Source organism: Triturus cristatus, chromosome 5_1 (assembly GCF_964204655.1).
Source record: "Triturus cristatus chromosome 5_1, aTriCri1.1, whole genome shotgun sequence".
Taxonomy (NCBI): Eukaryota; Metazoa; Chordata; class Amphibia; order Caudata; family Salamandridae; genus Triturus; species Triturus cristatus.
The window spans coordinates 129,370,924-129,391,185 of NC_140587.1; the positions used below are offsets into that span (position 1 = coordinate 129,370,924).

Genomic DNA, 20,262 nt, shown 5'->3' on the forward strand with positions numbered 1-20,262 from the left:
TACAGAGAGGAGCTGGGTGGTGTACACCCCCCCCCCAAGTCTACAGAGAGGAGCAGGGTGTTGTACACACCCGACCCGAGTCTACAGAGAGGAGCTGGGTGTTGTACACCCCTGAGTCTACAGAGAGGAGCGGGGTGTTGTACACCCCCGAGTCTACAGAGAGGAGCTGGGTGGTGTACACCCCCCAAGTCTACAGAGAGGAGCAGGGTGGTGTACACCCCCCAAGTCTACAGAGAGGAGCAGGGTGTTGTACACACCCGACCTGAGTCTACAGAGAGGAGCTGGGTGGTGTACACCCCTGAGTCTACAGAGAGGAGCGGGGTGTTGTACACCCCCGAGTCTACAGAGAGGAGCTGGGTGTTGTACATCCCCGAGTCTACAGAGAGGAGCTGGGTGGTGTACACCCCCCCCCCCCCCAAGTCTACAGAGAGGAGCAGGGTGTTGTACACACCCGACCCAAGTCTACAGAGAGGAGCTGTGTGTTGTACACCCCCGAGTCTACAGAGAGGAGCTGGGTGGTGTACACCCCCCAAGTCTACAGAGAGGAGCAGGGTGTTGTACACACCCGACCCGAGTCTACAGAGAGGAGCTGGGTGGTGTACACCCCCCAAGTCTACAGAGAGGAGCAGGGTGTTGTACACACCCGACCCGAGTCTACAGAGAGGAGCTGGGTGGTGTACACCCCCCAAGTCTACAGAGAGGAGCAGGGTGTTGTACACACCTGACCTGAGTCTACAGAGAGGAGCTGGGTGTTGTACACCCCTGAGTCTACAGAGAGGAGCGGGGTGTTGTACACCCCCGAGTCTACAGAGAGGAGCTGGGTGGTGTACACCCCCCAAGTCTACAGAGAGGAGCAGGGTGTACACCCCCAAGTCTACAGCGAGGAGCAGGGTGTTGTACACCCCCCAAGTCTACAGAGAGGAGCTGGGTGGTGTACACCCCCGAGTCTACAGAGAGGAGCAGGGTGTTGTACACACCCGACCAGAGTCTACAGAGAGGAGCTGGGTGGTGTACACCCCCCCAAGTCTACAGAGAGGAGCAGGGTGTTGTACACACCCGACCTGAGTCTACAGAGAGGAGCTGGGTGTTGTACACCCCCGAGTCTACAGAGAGGAGCTGGGTGGTGTACACCCCCCAAGTCTACAGAGAGGAGCAGGGTGTTGTACGCACCCGACCAGAGTCTACAGAGAGGAGCTGGGTGGTGTACACCCCCCAAGTCTACAGAGAGGAGCAGGGTGTTGTACACCCCTGAGTCTACAGAGAGGAGCTGGGTGTTGTACACCCCCCGAGTCTACAGAGAGGAGCTGGGTGGTGTACACCCCCAAGTCTACAGAGAGGAGCAGGGTGTTGTACCCCCCCCCCCCCCAAGTCTACAGAGAGGAGCAGGGTGTTGTACACCCCTGAGTCTACAGAGAGGAGCTGGGTGTTGTACACACCCGACCTGAGTCTACAGAGAGGAGCTGGGTGGTGTACACCCCCCGAGTCTACAGAGAGGAGCAGGGTGTTGTACCCCCCCCCCCCAAGTCTACAGAGAGGAGCTGGGTGTTGTACACCCCTGAGTCTACAGAGAGGAGCAGGGTGGTGTACACCCCCCAAGTCTACAGAGAGGAGCAGGGTGGTGTACACCCCCCAAGTCTACAGAGAGGAGCAGGGTGTTGTACACACCCGACCTGAGTCTACAGAGAGGAGCTGGGTGGTGTACACCCCCCGAGTCTACAGAGAGGAGCAGGGTGTTGTACCCCCCCCCCCCAAGTCTACAGAGAGGAGCTGGGTGTTGTACACCCCTGAGTCTACAGAGAGGAGCAGGGTGGTGTACACCCCCCAAGTCTACAGAGAGGAGCAGGGTGGTGTACACCCCCCAAGTCTACAGAGAGGAGCAGGGTGTTGTACACACCCGACCTGAGTCTACAGAGAGGAGCTGGGTGGTGTACACCCCTGAGTCTACAGAGAGGAGCGGGGTGTTGTACACACCCGACCAGAGTTTACAGAGAGGAGCTGGGTGTTGTACATCCCCGAGTCTACACACCCGAGTCTACAGAGAGGAGCTGTGTGTTGTACACCCCCGAGTCTACAGAGAGGAGCTGGGTGGTGTACACCCCCCAAGTCTACAGAGAGGAGCTGGGTGGTGTACACCCCCCAAGTCTACAGAGAGGAGCTGGGTGGTGTACACCCCCCAAGTCTACAGAGAGGAGCAGGGTGTTGTACACACCCGACCCGAGTCTACAGAGAGGAGCTGGGTGGTGTACACCCCCCAAGTCTACAGAGAGGAGCAGGGTGTTGTACACACCCGACCTGAGTCTACAGAGAGGAGCTGGGTGTTGTACACCCCTGAGTCTACAGAGAGGAGCTGGGTGGTGTACACCCCCCAAGTCTACAGAGAGGAGCAGGGTGGTGTACACCCCCCAAGTCTACAGAGAGGAGCAGGGTGTTGTACACCCCCCAAGTCTACAGAGAGGAGCAGGGTGTTGTACACCCCCCAAGTCTACAGAGAGGAGCTGGGTGGTGTACACCCCCGAGTCTACAGAGAGGAGCTGGGTGGTGTACACCCCCCAAGTCTAGAGAGAGGAGCAGGGTGTTGTACGCACCCGACCAGAGTTTACAGAGAGGAGCTGGGTGTTGTACATCCCCGAGTCTACACACCCGAGTCTACAGAGAGGAGCTGTGTGTTGTACACCCCCGAGTCTACAGAGAGGAGCTGGGTGGTGTACACCCCCCAAGTCTACAGAGAGGAGCTGGGTGGTGTACACCCCCCAAGTCTACAGAGAGGAGCTGGGTGGTGTACACCCCCCAAGTCTACAGAGAGGAGCAGGGTGTTGTACACACCCGACCCGAGTCTACAGAGAGGAGCTGGGTGGTGTACACCCCCCAAGTCTACAGAGAGGAGCAGGGTGTTGTACACACCCGACCTGAGTCTACAGAGAGGAGCTGGGTGTTGTACACCCCTGAGTCTACAGAGAGGAGCTGGGTGGTGTACACCCCCCAAGTCTACAGAGAGGAGCAGGGTGTTGTACACCCCCCAAGTCTACAGAGAGGAGCAGGGTGTTGTACACCCCCCAAGTCTACAGAGAGGAGCAGGGTGTTGTACACCCCCCAAGTCTACAGAGAGGAGCTGGGTGGTGTACACCCCCGAGTCTACAGAGAGGAGCTGGGTGGTGTACACCCCCCAAGTCTACAGAGAGGAGCAGGGTGTTGTACGCACCCGACCAGAGTCTACAGAGAGGAGCTGGGTGGTGTACACCCCCCAAGTCTACAGAGAGGAGCAGGGTGTTGTACACCCCCGAGTCTACAGAGAGGAGCTGGGTGGTGTACACCCCCCAAGTCTACAGAGAGGAGCAGGGTGTTGTACGCACCCGACCAGAGTCTACAGAGAGGAGCTGGGTGGTGTACACCCCCCAAGTCTACAGAGAGGAGCAGGGTGTTGTACACACCCGACCTGAGTCTACAGAGAGGAGCTGGGTGTTGTACACCCCCGAGTCTACAGAGAGGAGCAGGGTGTTGTACACCCCCGAGTCTACAGAGAGGAGCGGGGTGTTGTACTCCCCCCAAGTCTACAGAGAGGAGCAGGGTGTTGTACACACCCGACCAGAGTCTACACAGAGCTGGGTGCTGTACACACCCAAGTCCACAATAGGAGCTGGGTGTTGTTTCCAACACAAAACAGCCATATCATGAATGGAGAACAGAATTACACCACCAAGTTAGTAAAATGAGTTATACCATGTAAAGAAGCTGCATTGGCTCAGAAAACTCACAATTATACGTGGATAACAAATCATTAGGTAGATCAACACAAACTCCCTCTTGGTACATCTCAAGAGGTATCCATGCTACCTGGCAGCCCAGTGAAAACGGCTTCGTACATATTGTGGAAGCAGCTCAGACTCATTTCTGAGAGGGTTAATTCTTACATGTGGGCTACAAAGAATCTGAACTGAGAGACATAGTCGACAGCTCATCAACGCAGGGCACAAACAGTCCTTAGTCAAGTGGCCTTCTCAGATTCTGGAACGCTGGCAATAAAAGTCTAAAATGCTGTGATCTCAGGAGACACTAGATTCCCCCACTAATCCCCCTACAACACCCTAAATCAGAGGTGCTCCACTAAATAAACCAGGACATTTTGTTTCTTCAACATATTTTGAATGGCCAGAGAGCCCTTTCACCATGAACTGGTCCCTGGACATGAGTCTACAAAAAGTCTTTCTTCGCACTTTATCATACAACATTTTTATGTTTTCCTCGTACCATCTAAAATGTGTTCCACCTTTACATCACAATGGTTTAAAGATCATAACTCAAGGAAACGTTATGAATTTGTTTGTCTGATGGCACCCAGATTTGTTTTTTTACGGTGTAGATTGAGGGGGATCCAAGCTCTCAGTTGTTCTCACCAACTTCCAACCCAAAGGCAGGCCAAACATTCGAAGGTTGTCTCTCCTATGGGAATCTTCCAGATCATCAATCTTTCTCCAAGTCAGTAGACTTAGCAGTAGATTGATAGCAATATTTTTGCAGTTACTGATTAGTCATCTGATCTACATGCATGAGGTATTTGTTAATTTTCGTGACGTACTAGATGGTGGAGAGATGCAAGTTTCTTTAGCATTAAATCCATATTGATGGTGTTCCACAGGAATCAACATGGAGTCCCACGCTCTTTAATATTTACATCCAAACTTTTGCGGTGCTGGCAAAAAGCAGAGGACTGTCATTAGAATCTTATGCTGATGACACTCAGCTGGTTATTTCCTTTTTTAACAAATCCAATCACAACCTAATTACATTTCAGGATGATATGCTGGCCGTAGCGGAATGGATGTCAGCCAACTGTCTACAGCTCAATGCCAGCAAGACCGATATTTTGTTTTTGGGAAGAAACAAACATCTATGGACAGACCAGTGGTGGCCGGACATAATGGGGTCCGCGCCCCTGCCTAAGGAGGTGGTAAAAATCCTGGGCATATGGGTTGACAGAGCATTGACCTTTGAAGCCCAAACTAAAGCGGTGGCAGGGGCTTGTTCTGGGCTTATACGTGGACTCAAGCCTTTATTAGGCTTTTTTGACCCACAAACAAGTAAGATCATAATGCAAGCCACAATCCTGTCCAGATTAGACTACTGCAACTCTTTGTATCTAGGTGCAAAGAAATCTGGGATATAGCGTTTGCAGAGGGTATAAAATGCAGCAGCACACACTCTCTGCGCCCCCCAAGTCCTGCTAGTATCAAAACTCATCCCCAAATTACACTGGTTGTCAGTGGACAAGAGATTTCAAGACCCTATGCATTGCCCACAAAATATTCATCCACCAATCACCTATATTCTATCAGCTCTGCTCTCACCATATACACCGCGCCGCACGCTGCGTTCCTTGGAGTTGTACCTTCTTGCGCCCCTCGAGTCCAAAGAGCTAGGGCAGGGGGACGGTCTTTTAAAGCACTGGCATCAGCACTCTGGAGCTCCTTACCTGTGACCATCAGGAGTTTCCAGAATCATGCAGCTTTTAGAAGAGCCATAAAAACCTGGCTTTTCCTGGTCTAGCAGGTGCCTCTCACTTTTCTCCACCCTGCAATGCTATTTATGGTTTAGCGCTGGGACGCCCCGTTGCTGGGGCGTCTACGCGTGTTATAAATTTACATAATAGAAGCTGCCCTGCCGAATTTCACTATCGTCTCGCCTCACCATACTACCTTCAGGCACCGCAGTACCCCCGTCTTACAGTCATGACCTGTTGCTTGTATTGGCATTACGCTCCCAGTTGTCTGTTTTTTTCTGACTTTTACAGATAAATACAGTCTTTCTGGGGATTGCCCATCTCCATATTTCCTGCGCTAGCCATGAGTGTCACTGAATGTGTCCCTCCTTCCTTGCTGATGTAGAACATGGTAGTTGCGTTGTCTGTTTGCATCAGTACTCTGTGTCCGTACAGCAGTTTCTGAAAGGCCTTTAAGGCTAGGAACACTGTCTTGAGTTCCAGGTAGTTGATGTGCTTTATTGCATCTTGAAGTCCCCACAACCCCCTTACTTTGAGGTTGTTTGTGTGCGCTCCCCACCCCTTCTGGGAGGCGTCTGTTGTAATGGTTGCAGTTGGAGTTGGTTGCATGAATGATCTCCCCCTGTGCTAAGTTCTTCTGGTTCCACCACGCTATTTCTTGCTGTACTGTTTGTGTGACAACCACTAGATCCTCCCAACTCCCTGTCGCATGTGACCATTGCTGCTGGATCCATTCTTGGAATGGCCTCATGTGTAGGCGAATATTTGGTACCAAATGTATGCATGATACCATCATCCCCATCAGTTTGCTCACTGTCCTCACTGTCAGAGCTTGCACCTTGCGGTAAAGACGCGTCTCCTTGCATATAGCCCGAGTCCTCTTTGCACATGGCATCACCGTTCATTGTATGGTCCTAAGAACCTCTTCAAGTGTTCTGGTTCTATTGACGTTTTCTCCCAATGGATCAAAAGCCCCAGTTGTGCCAGCGTCTGTATCACTATCTCTATGTGCTTCCTGCACCTGTGGTATGAGCTAGCTTTTACCAGCCAGTCGTCGAGGTATGGGTATACATGTATCCCTTCCTCCTTAAGTGTGCTGCTACTGCCGCCAGACATTTTGTGAAGACTCTCGGTGATGATTTTAGTCCAAAAACTAGCACTGTGAACCGGTAGTGATTTGTGCCTATTGTAAACCTGAAGAGGTGTTTGCTGTTGATGGGGATGTGCAAGTAGGCGTCCTTTAAGTCTATAGTTGCCATGTAGTCTCCTCTTTGTAGTTGAGGTATTACCTCTTGGAGGGAGGCCATCTTGAACTTTTGAGTCTTTATGAACCTGTTTAGGAATCGGAGGTCTAGAATTGGACGTAATGTTCCGTCTACCTTTGGTATGAGGAAGTAGGTTGAGTATACCCCTTTGTTCCTTTGTTTTTGTGGCACAATTTCTATGGCTCTTTTCTTTAGCAGTTCTCTAGCTTCCTCCCTCAGCTCTTTTGTTGTGCGCACTCTGACCTTTGGCCTTCTGTTTTGCGGTGGGCTTTCCAGGTCTATACAGTACCCATATTGTATGAGGTTAAATATCCATTTGTCTGATGTTATTTTCCTCCACTCCTGGAGGAAGTGTTTTAATCTGCCTCCTACCGTTGATGTGTGTTAGAGGAGCTGTTGAAGTTTTTGATTTTTTGCTGGTTTTTGTCCCGTCTCTCTCTGCACTTCCTGAGGTCCCCTCCAGGAGTGCATTGTTTCTGCTGGAGAGTCACTTTCCTGCGGGAGGCGGACTTCCCCTCTGAACATTACCCCTTCCTCGGCCGCGCCCTCAAAAGGATTGTCCTCGGGGCTGGTACTGCCAGTTTTTTGCTGCTGCGGTCCTTGCTGCGGTCCCTGGTTACCCCCTTGATAACTTTGCTGGGTGGTTTGGTGTGTTGCCCCAGGCTGATGATTTCCTCTGCCTGTCGGTGTCCTGGAAGGTGTTCCTCTTCTCATACCTCGGAACTGCAGCGCCCCCATAGATCTAGCTGTTTCGTTATCTTTCTTCAGCTGGTTCAACTTTTCATCAACTGGTGCTCCAAACAGTTGTTCCCTGTTGAAGGGTGTGTTGAGGATGTTGTTTTGGATCTCATTCTTGAAACCTGAAATTCTTAACCAGGCATATCTCCTTTCTGTGATCCCCAGCATCATCCGCCTGCTCGATGGCTCTGCTGCGTCCAGGGCTGACTTTAAACATGTATTAGCCATGCTCTTCCCCTCTTCTACCAGATGGCTTGCTCTTCTCTGGTATTGTTCTGGTACGTGCTTGAGGAGTTCTCCCACTTCTTCCCAGTGCTGGTATGCGTGTCTGTTGATGAGCAAATTGAGTTGGCGATGCGCCTTTGTATGGCTGCACTCCTTTCCATCTTCCTACCCATCATGTCCATCCTCTGGCTTTCTTGGTCTGGTGGAGGGCCAGAGTTTGTGGGTATATTTGCTCTTTTCCGAGTTGTGGATGTAATGATGGAGTCGGCTGGTACTGACCCTCTGATGTACATGGGGTCCTTCGAAGAATGTTTATATTTTTTCTCTGCTCATGGAGTCACAGCTCTGCACATGGCAGGCTCTTTGAATGCCTCCTTTCCCTGGTCCAGCACACTTGGGAGCATGGGCAGGAACTGGCTTTTAGTCTGAAGGCAGCATGGTCTCCAAGAGGAAGCAAGACTGGGGTTTCTCTTCCTCTAACTGCGCTCCATACGTCTCAGCCGCCCTTTTGATGACTGGATTATAGATCCCTATGTCGTCCGGCAGTGAAGGCCTCGACGGATATGAATCTACGCCCTCTTCTGGTTATTCGGCATCGAGATCTTCCCACGGCAAGTCATGAGCCTCCGAAGAAGTCGACTATTGGCAAGTCACATCTTTTTCCCCTTCGCCTGTCCTGTAGTACAGGTCCTCTTCCTGTTCCTCTCCAGGTTCAGGTGTGTTCGGCGCTTCGAATTCCTCATCGCCCTTTCCTGTTTTGGGTGTAGTCTTCGACGGTATGCTGTAGAATTTTAGCTTTTCGTAAAAGTCTTTCTTGCGTTGCAAGATGTTAGCCATTTCGGCCTCGAGCCTCTTTTTCTTCTCCATCTCTGCCGCGTGATCGGCTTTGATGGCCTCGACCATCCCTTTCGCGGTTCTCAACGTCGAAGTCGAAACCGGTCTCAGGCCTTCGCCTTTCGCCGTCGAGGCCTCTTTTTCATGGCTGCTCTTCGGGGCCTTTCCCTTGTCTTGGGATTTTGCAGTCTGGGGGTCCTTCTCGGAGGATCCGACAGTCTGCTTGTACCTGGATGCAGTAGTCGACGTAGAGTGCTTCGACGGCCCTGCTCCTTTCGAGGACTTTGGCTCGCCTTTGCGAGTATCAGTGGAGGGTTTAAGGTTCGACGACTCCCTTACCTCCTTCGATGTTTTCTTTTCGACCTAGACGACCACGACGTCTTCTGGTCCTTCTGCTACGTTGTCTTCCTCTCCGCTGGAGAGTCCCAAATCTCGTAGCGATGGGGGCATCCCCTGCATGTTGTAGTTTGCTCTTCTCTGTCTCTCCCTTACTCTGAGAGTCTTCGGGGTGAATGCTGCACAGGCGTTGCAGTCCTCACTTCGATGGTCGAGCGGTAAGCAGAGATTGCAAACCGGGTGTTGGTCCTTTTGCGCGTACTTGTGGTGGCAGTTTGCGCAGAATTTGAACAGAGTCTTGTCCATCACCGTGCCCAGGGAGCCCCCTGTACGCGCATTCTCCTTTGAAAAACGTCGAATTCTTCGAAGTTCTCTGAACTGTAGTCAAGTTTCTTCTTACTCGGTCTCCGGTGTCTTCCCTTGTGATATATTCCAATCTTTCGTCGATTCTTCTCTCCAAAGTTCTTGGAGCTCCTTCCTGTTGATCCAGACCCAACAGCGGAAAAAAGAATCTGAAGATGGCGACCAAAGGTGGGAGCTTCCAGAGGAAGCGCGTCGACGTCACAAAGGACACCAAATGGTGGTATGTCGATGCCCACCTGGTCCACGAAAAAATAAAAAAAATAAAATAAAAAGAGAAGAAATACAACAATTCCGGACCCAACCACTAGATGGCAGAATAATGCACAGCATAGTGAATCCAGAAAGATTCACGCTGCAAAACCACCCAAAGCAGGTAAGTAAAGGACCTACGGGGACACATGCAGTGTGTTAACACAGCCGCGAATCCCTATTGACTTCAACGGAGCAAGTTGCGAATGGAAATTAAGAGTTTAAGGATACTTTGGGAGGGTCTACAAGCAAGTCACTTACAGGGTAAGTAGTTCTAGAGCCAACACCCACAGGGGCACCGTAGTGCTGGAGTTACCTCACCCAGGGAGGCCGGGTGCATAGGTGTCTTTTGGTGTCGGGTCGCGGCGTCGTTTTCAATAGGAGCCAATGAAGACTTGCTGCTTGTGAAGACAGAAGAAGTGTCCGGTGGAATCCAAGCCTGGATTCATAAGAAGGAAGACCTGAAAGCAGAGGGGACAGTGTTCAAAGTCACTTGGAAGTGACCCGGGGCAAGGAAGATGGATGCCCACAGTCGTCTGGTGATTTCAGGCGATTCATGGGTGTCTTGACTCTTCAGCCACGAGTTCCAGGAGGCAATGATGATCAGGAGCTGGATTTGGCGTGTCCCACGAAGTCTGCAACTTACTGCGGTGTCGGTGACCAGATTGGAGCCAACAAGCCTTGGTAACAGCAAGTCTTGTGGAAAGGCCAAAAAGTCAGCGGTGCAGACCAGCAAGGTCTGAGGGACTCACCCAGCAAGGGTAAGTCAGGGCAGGCCTGGAGCAACCAGGGGAGCCCTTTGGAACTGTAGAAAAGTCTTCAGGGGACCCACAAGCCAACAGGCAAGGGATCACGAAGACACCTCACGAGGATCCACTCAACAGGGGCTCACGATCACTCGGGACGGGATAGGCCTCTGGTCTTTGGAGGGATCCCTGCTAGAGGCTTGGACCACACATGGCCCAATGCACAGGTTCATAGAACATCGTGAAGGGGTTGCACTCGAAAATAGTGCACGGTACCCAGGGATTGCAATTCCTCGTCACTCGTGGGGGTCGACTGGCCTCAGCGTCGCTGGGGGCTCACGATGGCCTTGGAGAAGTCAGGAAATCCTCTTCCTGGGCTGCAGGGACTTCGGGCTCCAGCAGGAGCAGTTGAGTTTGCGACCGTAGTTTGTAGTTTGTGGTGCCTACCAAGCAGGGGAGTCACTCCTTGACTCCAAGGGAGATTCTTCAGTCTTCCAGAGGTAGTGGAACGTCGAAGGTCTGGGATTCTTCTTCAGAGCATCGTCCAGGGGTATCTAGTTTGCAATGGCAAGGGTTCTCTAACTTACACTGGAAGGAAGGGTGGGACTAGCTCTATGACCCCACCTATGGGAGGGTCAGGGGAGTGGGTGGCTACACCCACTTCCCTTTGTCCAGTTTCGCGCCAGAGCAGGGGCAGGTAGCCCCTGAGCCGGTTTGAACTGATGTATGCACGGAGGAGCCTACTGCTCCCCCAGTGCAAGACTTCAAAGCACTCTAGGAGTGCACCCACCCTGCCCCAATACACTAAACCCTGTCTGGGAGGTGGTCACACCTCCCTGTGACAGGATACCTATTGTTGGGCTTCCTCCACTGCGAGTTTCGGTCATCAGCAGGAGGGCAGCCCAGTGTCTGACTGGTGGCATCCATTTTGTAATGCCAGGGCTCTTCAGGATTCTACTGTGTTTCCACAGTAGGTACACGTCTATCCTTCTAGAAGGGTGGGATCATACTCCCATACCAGTTACTGGTGTGGGGGTATGATTCCAATGCATTTGACACCAAACACGACATGTTTTGATGCAGCCATTCCAAAGTTACCATTTACCGCGAGGTTATAATGCACTTAAGAGTATATTGTTTGACCGCATTCACAAACAATCCCCAGAGAATGGACTCTGAGAGATGCAGAGGGGCCCTGCTCAGGCAGAGGCCCCCCTCACATGGAAACCAAGCACCCTGCCCTCAGGATTGATAGGGCCTGCCTTAGGGGTGACTGATAGGTTTAAATGTGTGTGCAGGGAGAGATATAGGGAACCTATATCTCAGTGAGGAGTGTTAGCACCACCTCACCCAGGCTGCAGTAGCAGTCCTGTGGTGTCAGATTTAGTCTGCTTCCCAGGGGTGGCTTAATACATGCTTCAGCCCCTGGTAGGCCTGTGAAGTACCTATGCCCTTGGTACCATATACTAGGGACTCATAAGGCACCACAGTATCCAATCACTAGTGCACCTAATATGCACTCCATGTTGTTTAGAGAGAACAGAGAGGCTGGGGCTGTGATTAGCAGGCGCCCAGCCAGACTATAGCCAGAAACCAGTGTAAACATCAGGAAAAAAAAAAGTGGGGGCAACATAAGAGGCAGACCCTGCTCTCCTACAGAGTTGAAGGCTTTTTCTATCCAACGAAGGAGGAACGGCCAAAGAAGTCCGAACACCATGAGGTGTCAATATGGAGCTTGATCGGTAAAACGTCTGATGGAGGAAAACAATCTAACAATGGAGCCGATGCCCATTACCAGTCACAGGAGCAGGTCCTATACCTTGTGATGTGAAAGACTGCTTTGAAGAAAAACAAGATGCACACACAAGCGCCGAACACTAGCTGGCAGAAGGATGTGTCGCTACAGCAACACATGTCCAGATATACAAAGATATAGATTCAAAGTTTTTCAACCTCAATTTCTTGAAAACTGACAGATTTACACCAAATCACATGAAGCATGCTTTCTGCACCAAGATCTAACTTGCTGTAATTCTGTTTAGCTATTTTGGTTGTAGCGCTTTTTACAAATCCCTATGGAAGCTGCATGTGAAAAATGCATTTTGGGATACCGCCCCACCCCCTTTTCGTAGCCCCCACCAGGGGTAAAAAACACTTTTTGGGAAACTTTTTATGAAGATTCGTCAAACGATGCAAACCAAAAGTCATTTCCAATAGAAATATAGTCCTGACTAAAAGTACCCAGACAGCCACTGGCAGGCAGGGAGGAAGGAGTGGAGGGGGGGGGGGATAGGAGAAGGCAGCTGGGGGGGTAAAGGAGGCGGAGTAGGGAGGAACAGAGAGATATATCATATCCATGGAAAAAAAGTTAGGTCCATCAAATCATGTACCTGTGCAGATACAAATTATATAAAACGCGTAGGGCTCTTTGAAAAGATCACAGCATAGTAGATTGATAAAACATGGTTTATAAAATGCAAGGGTTTAGAGTATAAAAATACGTCTTGAAAAGGAACAATTGATGCGATCCTCTGGGCGCCAGCGCTCGTCGGCTCTCCTTTTCCAACAGGACATCTCTAGCTCCTAGAAGCTCCGAAATACGTTCACAACCACAGGAATGTGTTTGCTAGAGTTTAAACATACTTTAACGTTAACATTTCTGGCGGGTTTAATGAAAACAGACATTCTTCATAAACTGTTTGCTAGTGGCTGCTGTAAAAACATCATCTGTTATTTCAAGTATTTTTAGGATGAATGAAAACCATTAAAAGGGACATAATTTAATCCGGAGTTGAAACATGCAATTACCTGCGCTAGTTAATAAACCTGACACCAGAAGTACAAGCTTGACGCCAAACATACAAGGCTCAAATATCTGAAGGGGTTTGGAAAAAAGCAAACCATTTCCAAGGTCGCTTAAGAAGGTGACAAGAACTCATTGTCAAGTCTCTGCTGCTTTATCACAAAAATCCAGAATGGTCTGTGAACTAATCTGTAAGAAAAGGCCTCCAGCACAACATGTGCGCCTCCAAGTGGTCACTTAAAATGAAGCCTGCTCTCAATGCAGACAGTCCAAGGGAAGCAGCAATACATTTATTTAAAACCTCTCTGTAAGAGCCATATTTACATATAGAGCCAACATGTATCAAAAGGACCCTGAGCGCAATTTCTGATCCAAAAAGCGATCCAATAAAACTTTTGAAAGTCATGGAGCGCCCAATAGCAGCAAATCATGATCTATACATATGTGCAAATTCATCGCGTGAAGAAAACACTTTGCAAACAACCCTGGTTGGAGACAGCCCACAGTTTTCACGAAGTATCCCAAATCCTGCCCACTATAGGTTTGTACAACTAGGGATAGTGAGGCTGTTGCTATGGACACCATTCTGCTGTATCATCCTGGTGGTTGCATTTGGAACCCTAGCCAACCTGCAACAGTTTGGTCAGCCTCACTCATTAAAAAAGCCAATTGACATATTTGGCTTCTGTGGTCATTCAAGTCCGTGCACATTGCAGTGATGCGCCCTTTACAACAGGTTTCGTTTCACACCATATTGCTGACCCCAAAGACAATTAAACTGATGGACGTGATGAGAATCTGTGCCAATGGGGCCATTGGCCAAAGTGTGAGCCATATGATTGGCGAGGATTGCTCATATAGCGAAGACCCTGCATATTCTGTGCTGCTCGGACAGTTGATCAAAATGGCCGTGGCCCTGCAAGATCTGTGCCACTGGGGAAGGGGGGAAGGCCGAAAAATGGTGGCAGGAGGAGAACGTCTCCCGGGTGGCTTGTCCAGACATCGAAGACACTCTTGTTGGGTGGTACCGCCTGCAGCATGCTGTCCAAATCCATTGGAGCAGGGGGTCGATGGCTCTGCTGCCCAGCGCCTCGATGTGCAGGCATTACCCCCCAGTACGCAGCTGGCTTGTAGGAGAAGTGAGGTAAGCCAGGGATGCTGGAGAACTGAAAGAACGGGTGAGCGCTTGGTGGGGCAACAGCATTGGGTGGCACACACTTGGTGTAGGAAGTTGGCAGCTCCCATGGCATAAGGGTGGCATTTTTGGGAGACTGTGATGGTGCTTGGTCATCTGTGTCCTCAGAGTCAGACCTGGAGCTGCTGCTGACCCCGTTCTCCACCCGGGGGCGCTTTGTGGGCCTCTTGCGAGGCTGCATTTGCTGCCTAATGTTCCTGGACTCCTTCTCGTCATCGGAGACGGAGCTAATTGAAGAGATGGTGGACAGGCTGGATGAAGACGAGAAAGTTCTGGGGTCCACCGGCGTGCTGTAGGTATAGCCAAGGCTGCAAGATGGCCGCCAGGAAAGTGATGGTGAGTAAAGGTACTGGGTAGGGATCCAGACACGATCATTGGTGCTGAAGCCATTTCCGGTGGGCGTATACGGCTGTGAATCCGTCGACTGGGGGCTGCTCTCAGACGCAGGAGATTTCCCTGGAATACTCATGCCTTCCAAGCCCTGCAGCAGAGAATCGATCATGAAGGAGTTATTGGTCTTGCCAACAGTGACAGGCGGGTGGTCATTTTCAACCGAACAAGGGGGCGGGCCGGGCGGAGCTTCATGTTGTTGAATAAGTCCTTCCAAGTTGTACCTCTCCCCATGAAGGATGTAGGGTGCAAGGTCATCGACTAGGATGGTGCAGCCCTGGCGAGCAATAGCGGTGTTCTGCAGCTTGAGGGCTTCCAGCGGGATACGGGAAACATCTACAGCCCAGAAGTTCCCCTTCAACTGGGGTTTCCCAGGATCCTTCAGCACCTGTAAGAGACCAAAGACAGGTAATTAAAGAGGGGGAAAAGTACACAAAACATGAATCAGTCCTGCTATAGAAAGGTTGACGCTGCAACCCAATGTAGAGACCCGTGTGTCTTAATGAAAGTCTGGTTTGCTTCATAGAACATTCCTGCAAACAGTAGGAGAGGATTTGTGAATGTTTAGTTGTAGGGTCACCTTTCCTACAGTATGAATGTGAGAGGACTGCTGGCGATGTAAGGTTTTACACAGTTCATGCAAGCAGTAGGCCTTTGAAGACGCGACATACATCTCCCACTGAAGGAAAGATGAGAGAAGCATTGGGTGAATGAGGTCACAATTGGGTCCCAAAACCCCAGCCGATGTAAAAAAAAAAAAAAAAAAAAAGCATTGGCATAGCCCATAGGTCTCGCCTTTGGGACCTTATAAGTGTTTAGCCATGCAACAGTTGCAGAACTAAATACTTATAAGGTCCCAAAACTGAGACCTATTGGTTATGGGAAGCGGCCGCGAAAGTGATCGCATTCAAACATCAAAGTGAAAGTAATTGCGGTCAAGCGCAGCGCGCACGCCCGCGCACATGCACTGTAGCTCTAGGCTGGCCTGGTAGCACTTTTTGGAGCCCTCTCAATAAGTCTCGCCAGACCAGCGCATGCGCTGGGTCAGGCGAGACCTAAAAAGGAAGCATTCTAGAACGCCTACTGATGGCGATTGTTGCCCGCGCAGGACTTGGAGGAGAGAACTGGGTTTCTTCTGCAATGGTTGGCCACTGTAGGGGAGATTCACAGCGCATGCTGCATTACGATTGGTGAACTTTCCATGACATCAAAGATAAGAAAAGAGTGAATTGTTCAGCTTCAGCAGAGATCCGACCAGACCTCAAAAGTGTTAGGAGGCGCTTGTAGGTACTGCCCATGGGCCATCTGTACAGGGCTCTGGCTGAGCCAGGCCAGACATGGGTGGCAGGGTGATCTGCACCATCCTTCGGTAGGTACCTTTAGAAAGGGACTTCCCCCCCAACCTTTTGAAACCTACATCATTCAACAAAGGAGCACTTAAGAGAAAGTTTCAGGAAGGGACAGGGAATGACCCTAGAAAGGAGCGAGCTGTAGTGCTGCGAAGTCCACCATCGGAATACAGAGCAGAGATGGCTGCTGGGTGCCCGCAGCACAGAGGTCTCCCTCATCCACTCACCAGGGCCTGGCCTTCTAGACCATTCTTAAATACAATTACATAATGTACAAAATCACAAATTCGTCTGTGTGTTCAGAATGTTGTTATTATATATGTGACGTCCATGTGTGTTATCAACAGATGTACACTGTGATATCACACATGATGTAATGTGGTGGCCTTTGTGCACGATATGTTTGATGTTGGAAACAGTACATGGAGGAGGTGGGAGTTAAGGTTGAGTGCCACAGGGGTGCACACCAGGGTTAAGGCAGTACAATAACTTGTAACCTGCTCGTCTTTTGAGATGGTCATGTTACACGTCACCAGTTACATGTTTTTTCAATTACTTGTTTATTTTGGTTAAGTTGGCCAATACGGTGCCTTTTTAAAAAAGGGAAATGTTAAATTTAAGAATCAGTATGTGAAATTCTGGACTAACTTAATATATTTGTATATTTAGGATATATTTAGCAAATTGTTTTCAGAAAAGTGGTCCCGGAGAATTTCATCTCTTGTAATAGGTGTTTTTGAGAATAATTGTATAAGTTCGCCTGCAAACACCTTGAGACCAACCACAGAGTCCTAATTTTTTTTATAGTAGGTTGTTGAAGTTGTGTCGTATGAATGAGAGTATGTAACAGTGGTAATGAATGAATGATGACAGTTAGCATTTCTACATTGTTCGTATTTTTGTGGGATGTCCTATGTTATATATTTTCTGTAAAAAAATCACAAAAGAAATTGTGAAAATTGAAAATATTACATGTGCTATAACTATATGTAATTGTGTAAATTTCAGAGATATGTACTTATTTAAAGAATAAAATAAAAAAAGAATTCCATAAAAGATAAATTGCACAATAATATGTTTTGTAATTTAGAAAGAAAAAAAAAAATTGTGGCTTTAAAGTAAATGTATGATAAGCAGAGGGTTTTGGTAACTTAGGGGCATATTTACAAGCCCGTTTTCGCCGCTTTAGTCGCCGATTTTGGCCGAAAAGCGGCGAAAAACATCACTATTTTCAAGGACACGCTGACGCGTTTCCTTGATCCTGTAGCCGTTTTCTCTCCATTTTGCATGTCAGCGATTATTATCGCTAATGACATGCAAAATGGGCGTTCCTCACAATGTCTGCACGATTTACGTAACAGACAGACCTTCGCACTATTTACAATGCGGCCCCAGGGATGTTAAAAAATGCGCTAACCGCGGTTATCGCATGAAGTTTACGTCTGCTTTTCCTTCTACTTAGCTATGCTGATAATGGGAGGTGGATCGCCATGTTAAGACCACCCTCCCCTATCAGCAAGCATCTCCATAATCATCACTGGATTTCAGGCGATGTTTCTGTTTCTCGCCGTCTATCGCTGGAATTCCATCGCCAGTTCACAAAGCATTGATAATACGCCACTAACACGGCGATGTAATTCAGCGATAGACGGCGATAAACAGAAATGCGCTAAGTGCGCTTAGCAATGTTTCCCACTCTTCCTCGATAATATGCCCCTTAGAACCTTGTTTGGTCGTTTGATAAATCAAATAAGTCGGCATAGAGGTTTATACTTTCATTGGTTTTTTCATTCCTCCCTCCTTTGGACCTAAAAGTAATTCAGGGAGGGCCTTTTCCCCCCCCTCTTAGAAGAAAATAATACTACACTGTTTAGGAGCACAAGTAATGAAAATGTACAATCGTATCAATAAGAAACCCAGACCGGCGGACCAAAGTGATGTATAAACCAACGCACTTGAAGGTTTGTCTAACTACTTTAAACCTACAGTGTGTGCATCTGTTGATAGATTCAATTTTTTTCAATCGCAAACAAGGAACTGAAGAATCGGTTGAGGATTTCGTTGCTGCACTAAAAAATTTAGCATTATCTAGTCGTTTTGGCACACTACATGATGAATTTATCCGCGATCAAATAGTGATGCCAAATGCAAATCGCAACATCCAAGAGAAATTGTGGGTAAAAGGTGAATCATCTCTTCAAGAAGTCATCAACATTGTCAAAATTGCAGAGTTGACAGGAAGATGCGCCAAAGCAGTCTTGTCGGGAGAAAAAACAAAATCTGTGTTGAGGAACGGCCAATGGCCACCAGAGTCAGGAACTCGTGACAAAAAATCTAATTAGGATACCAAGTCTCAGAAGAAGGATTTTAGTCCCAAAACAAAATTAGCAGGAGACAGGAAATGTTTTAAGGTGTGGTAGCAAGTTTCACCAATCAAATGATAAGAAATGCCCCGCACTTAAACAAAAGTGTTCTAAATATGGTATTACAGGACATTTTTCAAAATGTGTCAAAGTAAACCAAAATGAAATGCAAAACGTGAAATTTGTTGTACCAGAAGACTATGATGATATATATTCTTCTGATGAGAATGACATGAACCTATTTGTCTTACAAGTTGATGAACACATGCTAAATGTGAATGGTAAAAGAAACCAATGTGATATTTAAATATCGGGGGTGTTGAAGTCTCCATAGTATCAGACTCTGGTTCACCGTATACCATTATTAACAAAAACGTTTAGGTAGGAAAATTTGTACCGGTCATAGGAAAACATTTAGTCAATCCTGACATCTCGCCCAAGACTTTCACTGGTGAACCCATCGATGTATTAGGATACAGGGAACTGGGCTTTCAATTCAAAGACAGACAAATGTTGGGTAAATTGTATGTTTCTGCTGTTGGTCCTTCAGTACTTGGTTGGATGGACCAAGGAAAATTGGGCAGGATTTTAGATCCTGTGCTATTCTTACAATCTGAGGATGAATGCAAGATCATCATTGTTAAAAAGCATCCCAGAGTTTTCTCAGATAACATTGGAAAATTAAAAGGTTTCCATCACAAAATTCAACTAAAAAATGTGGTTCCATGTATTCATAAGTCCAGGAATATTCCTGTCTCCATTAAAAGTGAAGTTGAAGCTGAGCTTCGAAAATTACAGAAATTTGGCATAATTGAACCTGTTGAATCAGAAGAATAGGTCACACCCTTAGTCGTTGCTAAAAAAAAAACTAATGGCAAATTCTGATTATGTGTGGACCTCCGTGGTCTCAATAAAAACATCCTCATTGATCAGTTCCCCTTACCAAAAATCAGCGAGATGTTGTCACACACAAATGGAATCAAGTGGTTTTCCACTATCGAGCTCACTACGGCATATCATCAGGTCGCATTATACCCAGACAGTAGGTGCCTCAACACATTTGTGACGCCATTTGGTTGCTTTAAATTTAAGAGAGTACCTTTTGGGTTGGCCTCCGCGGTGGCTGTGTTCCAAAGATTAATGCAGATACTTCTTAAAGATAAAACCCATCTTTTAATTTTGCAGGATGACATTATGGTCATGGGTGCTAACAGAGATGAACATGATGCCAAATTAGCCAAAGTTCTAGGAATCCTTGAAAACAATGGTCTCGCCGCTGATATTTGGAATTGTAAATTTGCTGAGACCAGCGTCACATATGTAGGACATGGGATCTGTGGGGAGGGCATCAAACCAAAAAGAGAACTGCTGTCCGCCATAAGAGAAGCTCCCTCCCCCCAAAATAATGATGAGTTTAGAGCCTTCTTAGGTCTCTCGGAGTTTTATGCAAAATTTGTGCAAGATTTCTCCACCAAAACTTTCATTTTAAGACCACTTATAAAACAAAAGATTAAGTTTGAATGGTCTAGTGCTTGTGAAGAAGCCTTTTCTAGGATTAAGAACGACATTTGTGATGCACCACCTTTACAGGAGTTTAATCCTTCCTTACATAGCATTGTTACCACAGATGCCAGTGGTAGAGGTCTTGGAGTGGTTCTTAGTCAAACCGATAGGATGGGCAACGAAAGAACCATTGCATTTTGCTTACATTCTATTACACCCACTGCAGAAAGGTAATAGAGCGTGAGGCTCTTGCATGCGCATGGGACTTGGAACATTTCAGGCAATACATATGTGGATACCGTGTCACTCTTAGAAGTGATCATAAGCCTCGTCAAGGTCCTCACCACCAAGTGACTACAAAGTGCTTCATCTCGTCTTGCACGCATAAATGTCAGAATGATGGATTTCA

The 20,262-nt window shown here is 48.3% G+C and overlaps 1 protein-coding gene across 1 annotated transcript in view; it reads right to left on the reverse strand.

Annotated features, from left to right (window-relative positions):
- Positions 1-13,014: 13,014 nt before the first annotated feature.
- The window catches only part of LOC146830377 (forkhead box protein H1-like), a 39,023-nt gene continuing 31,775 nt past the window's right edge, over positions 13,015-20,262 (reverse strand). Inside the window, exon 3 of the mRNA XM_085604568.1 lies at positions 13,015-15,026. Coding sequence (XP_085460694.1) covers positions 13,953-15,026 — 1,074 coding nt within the window. The 3' untranslated portion in view covers positions 13,015-13,952. The remainder of the gene's footprint in view (positions 15,027-20,262) is intronic.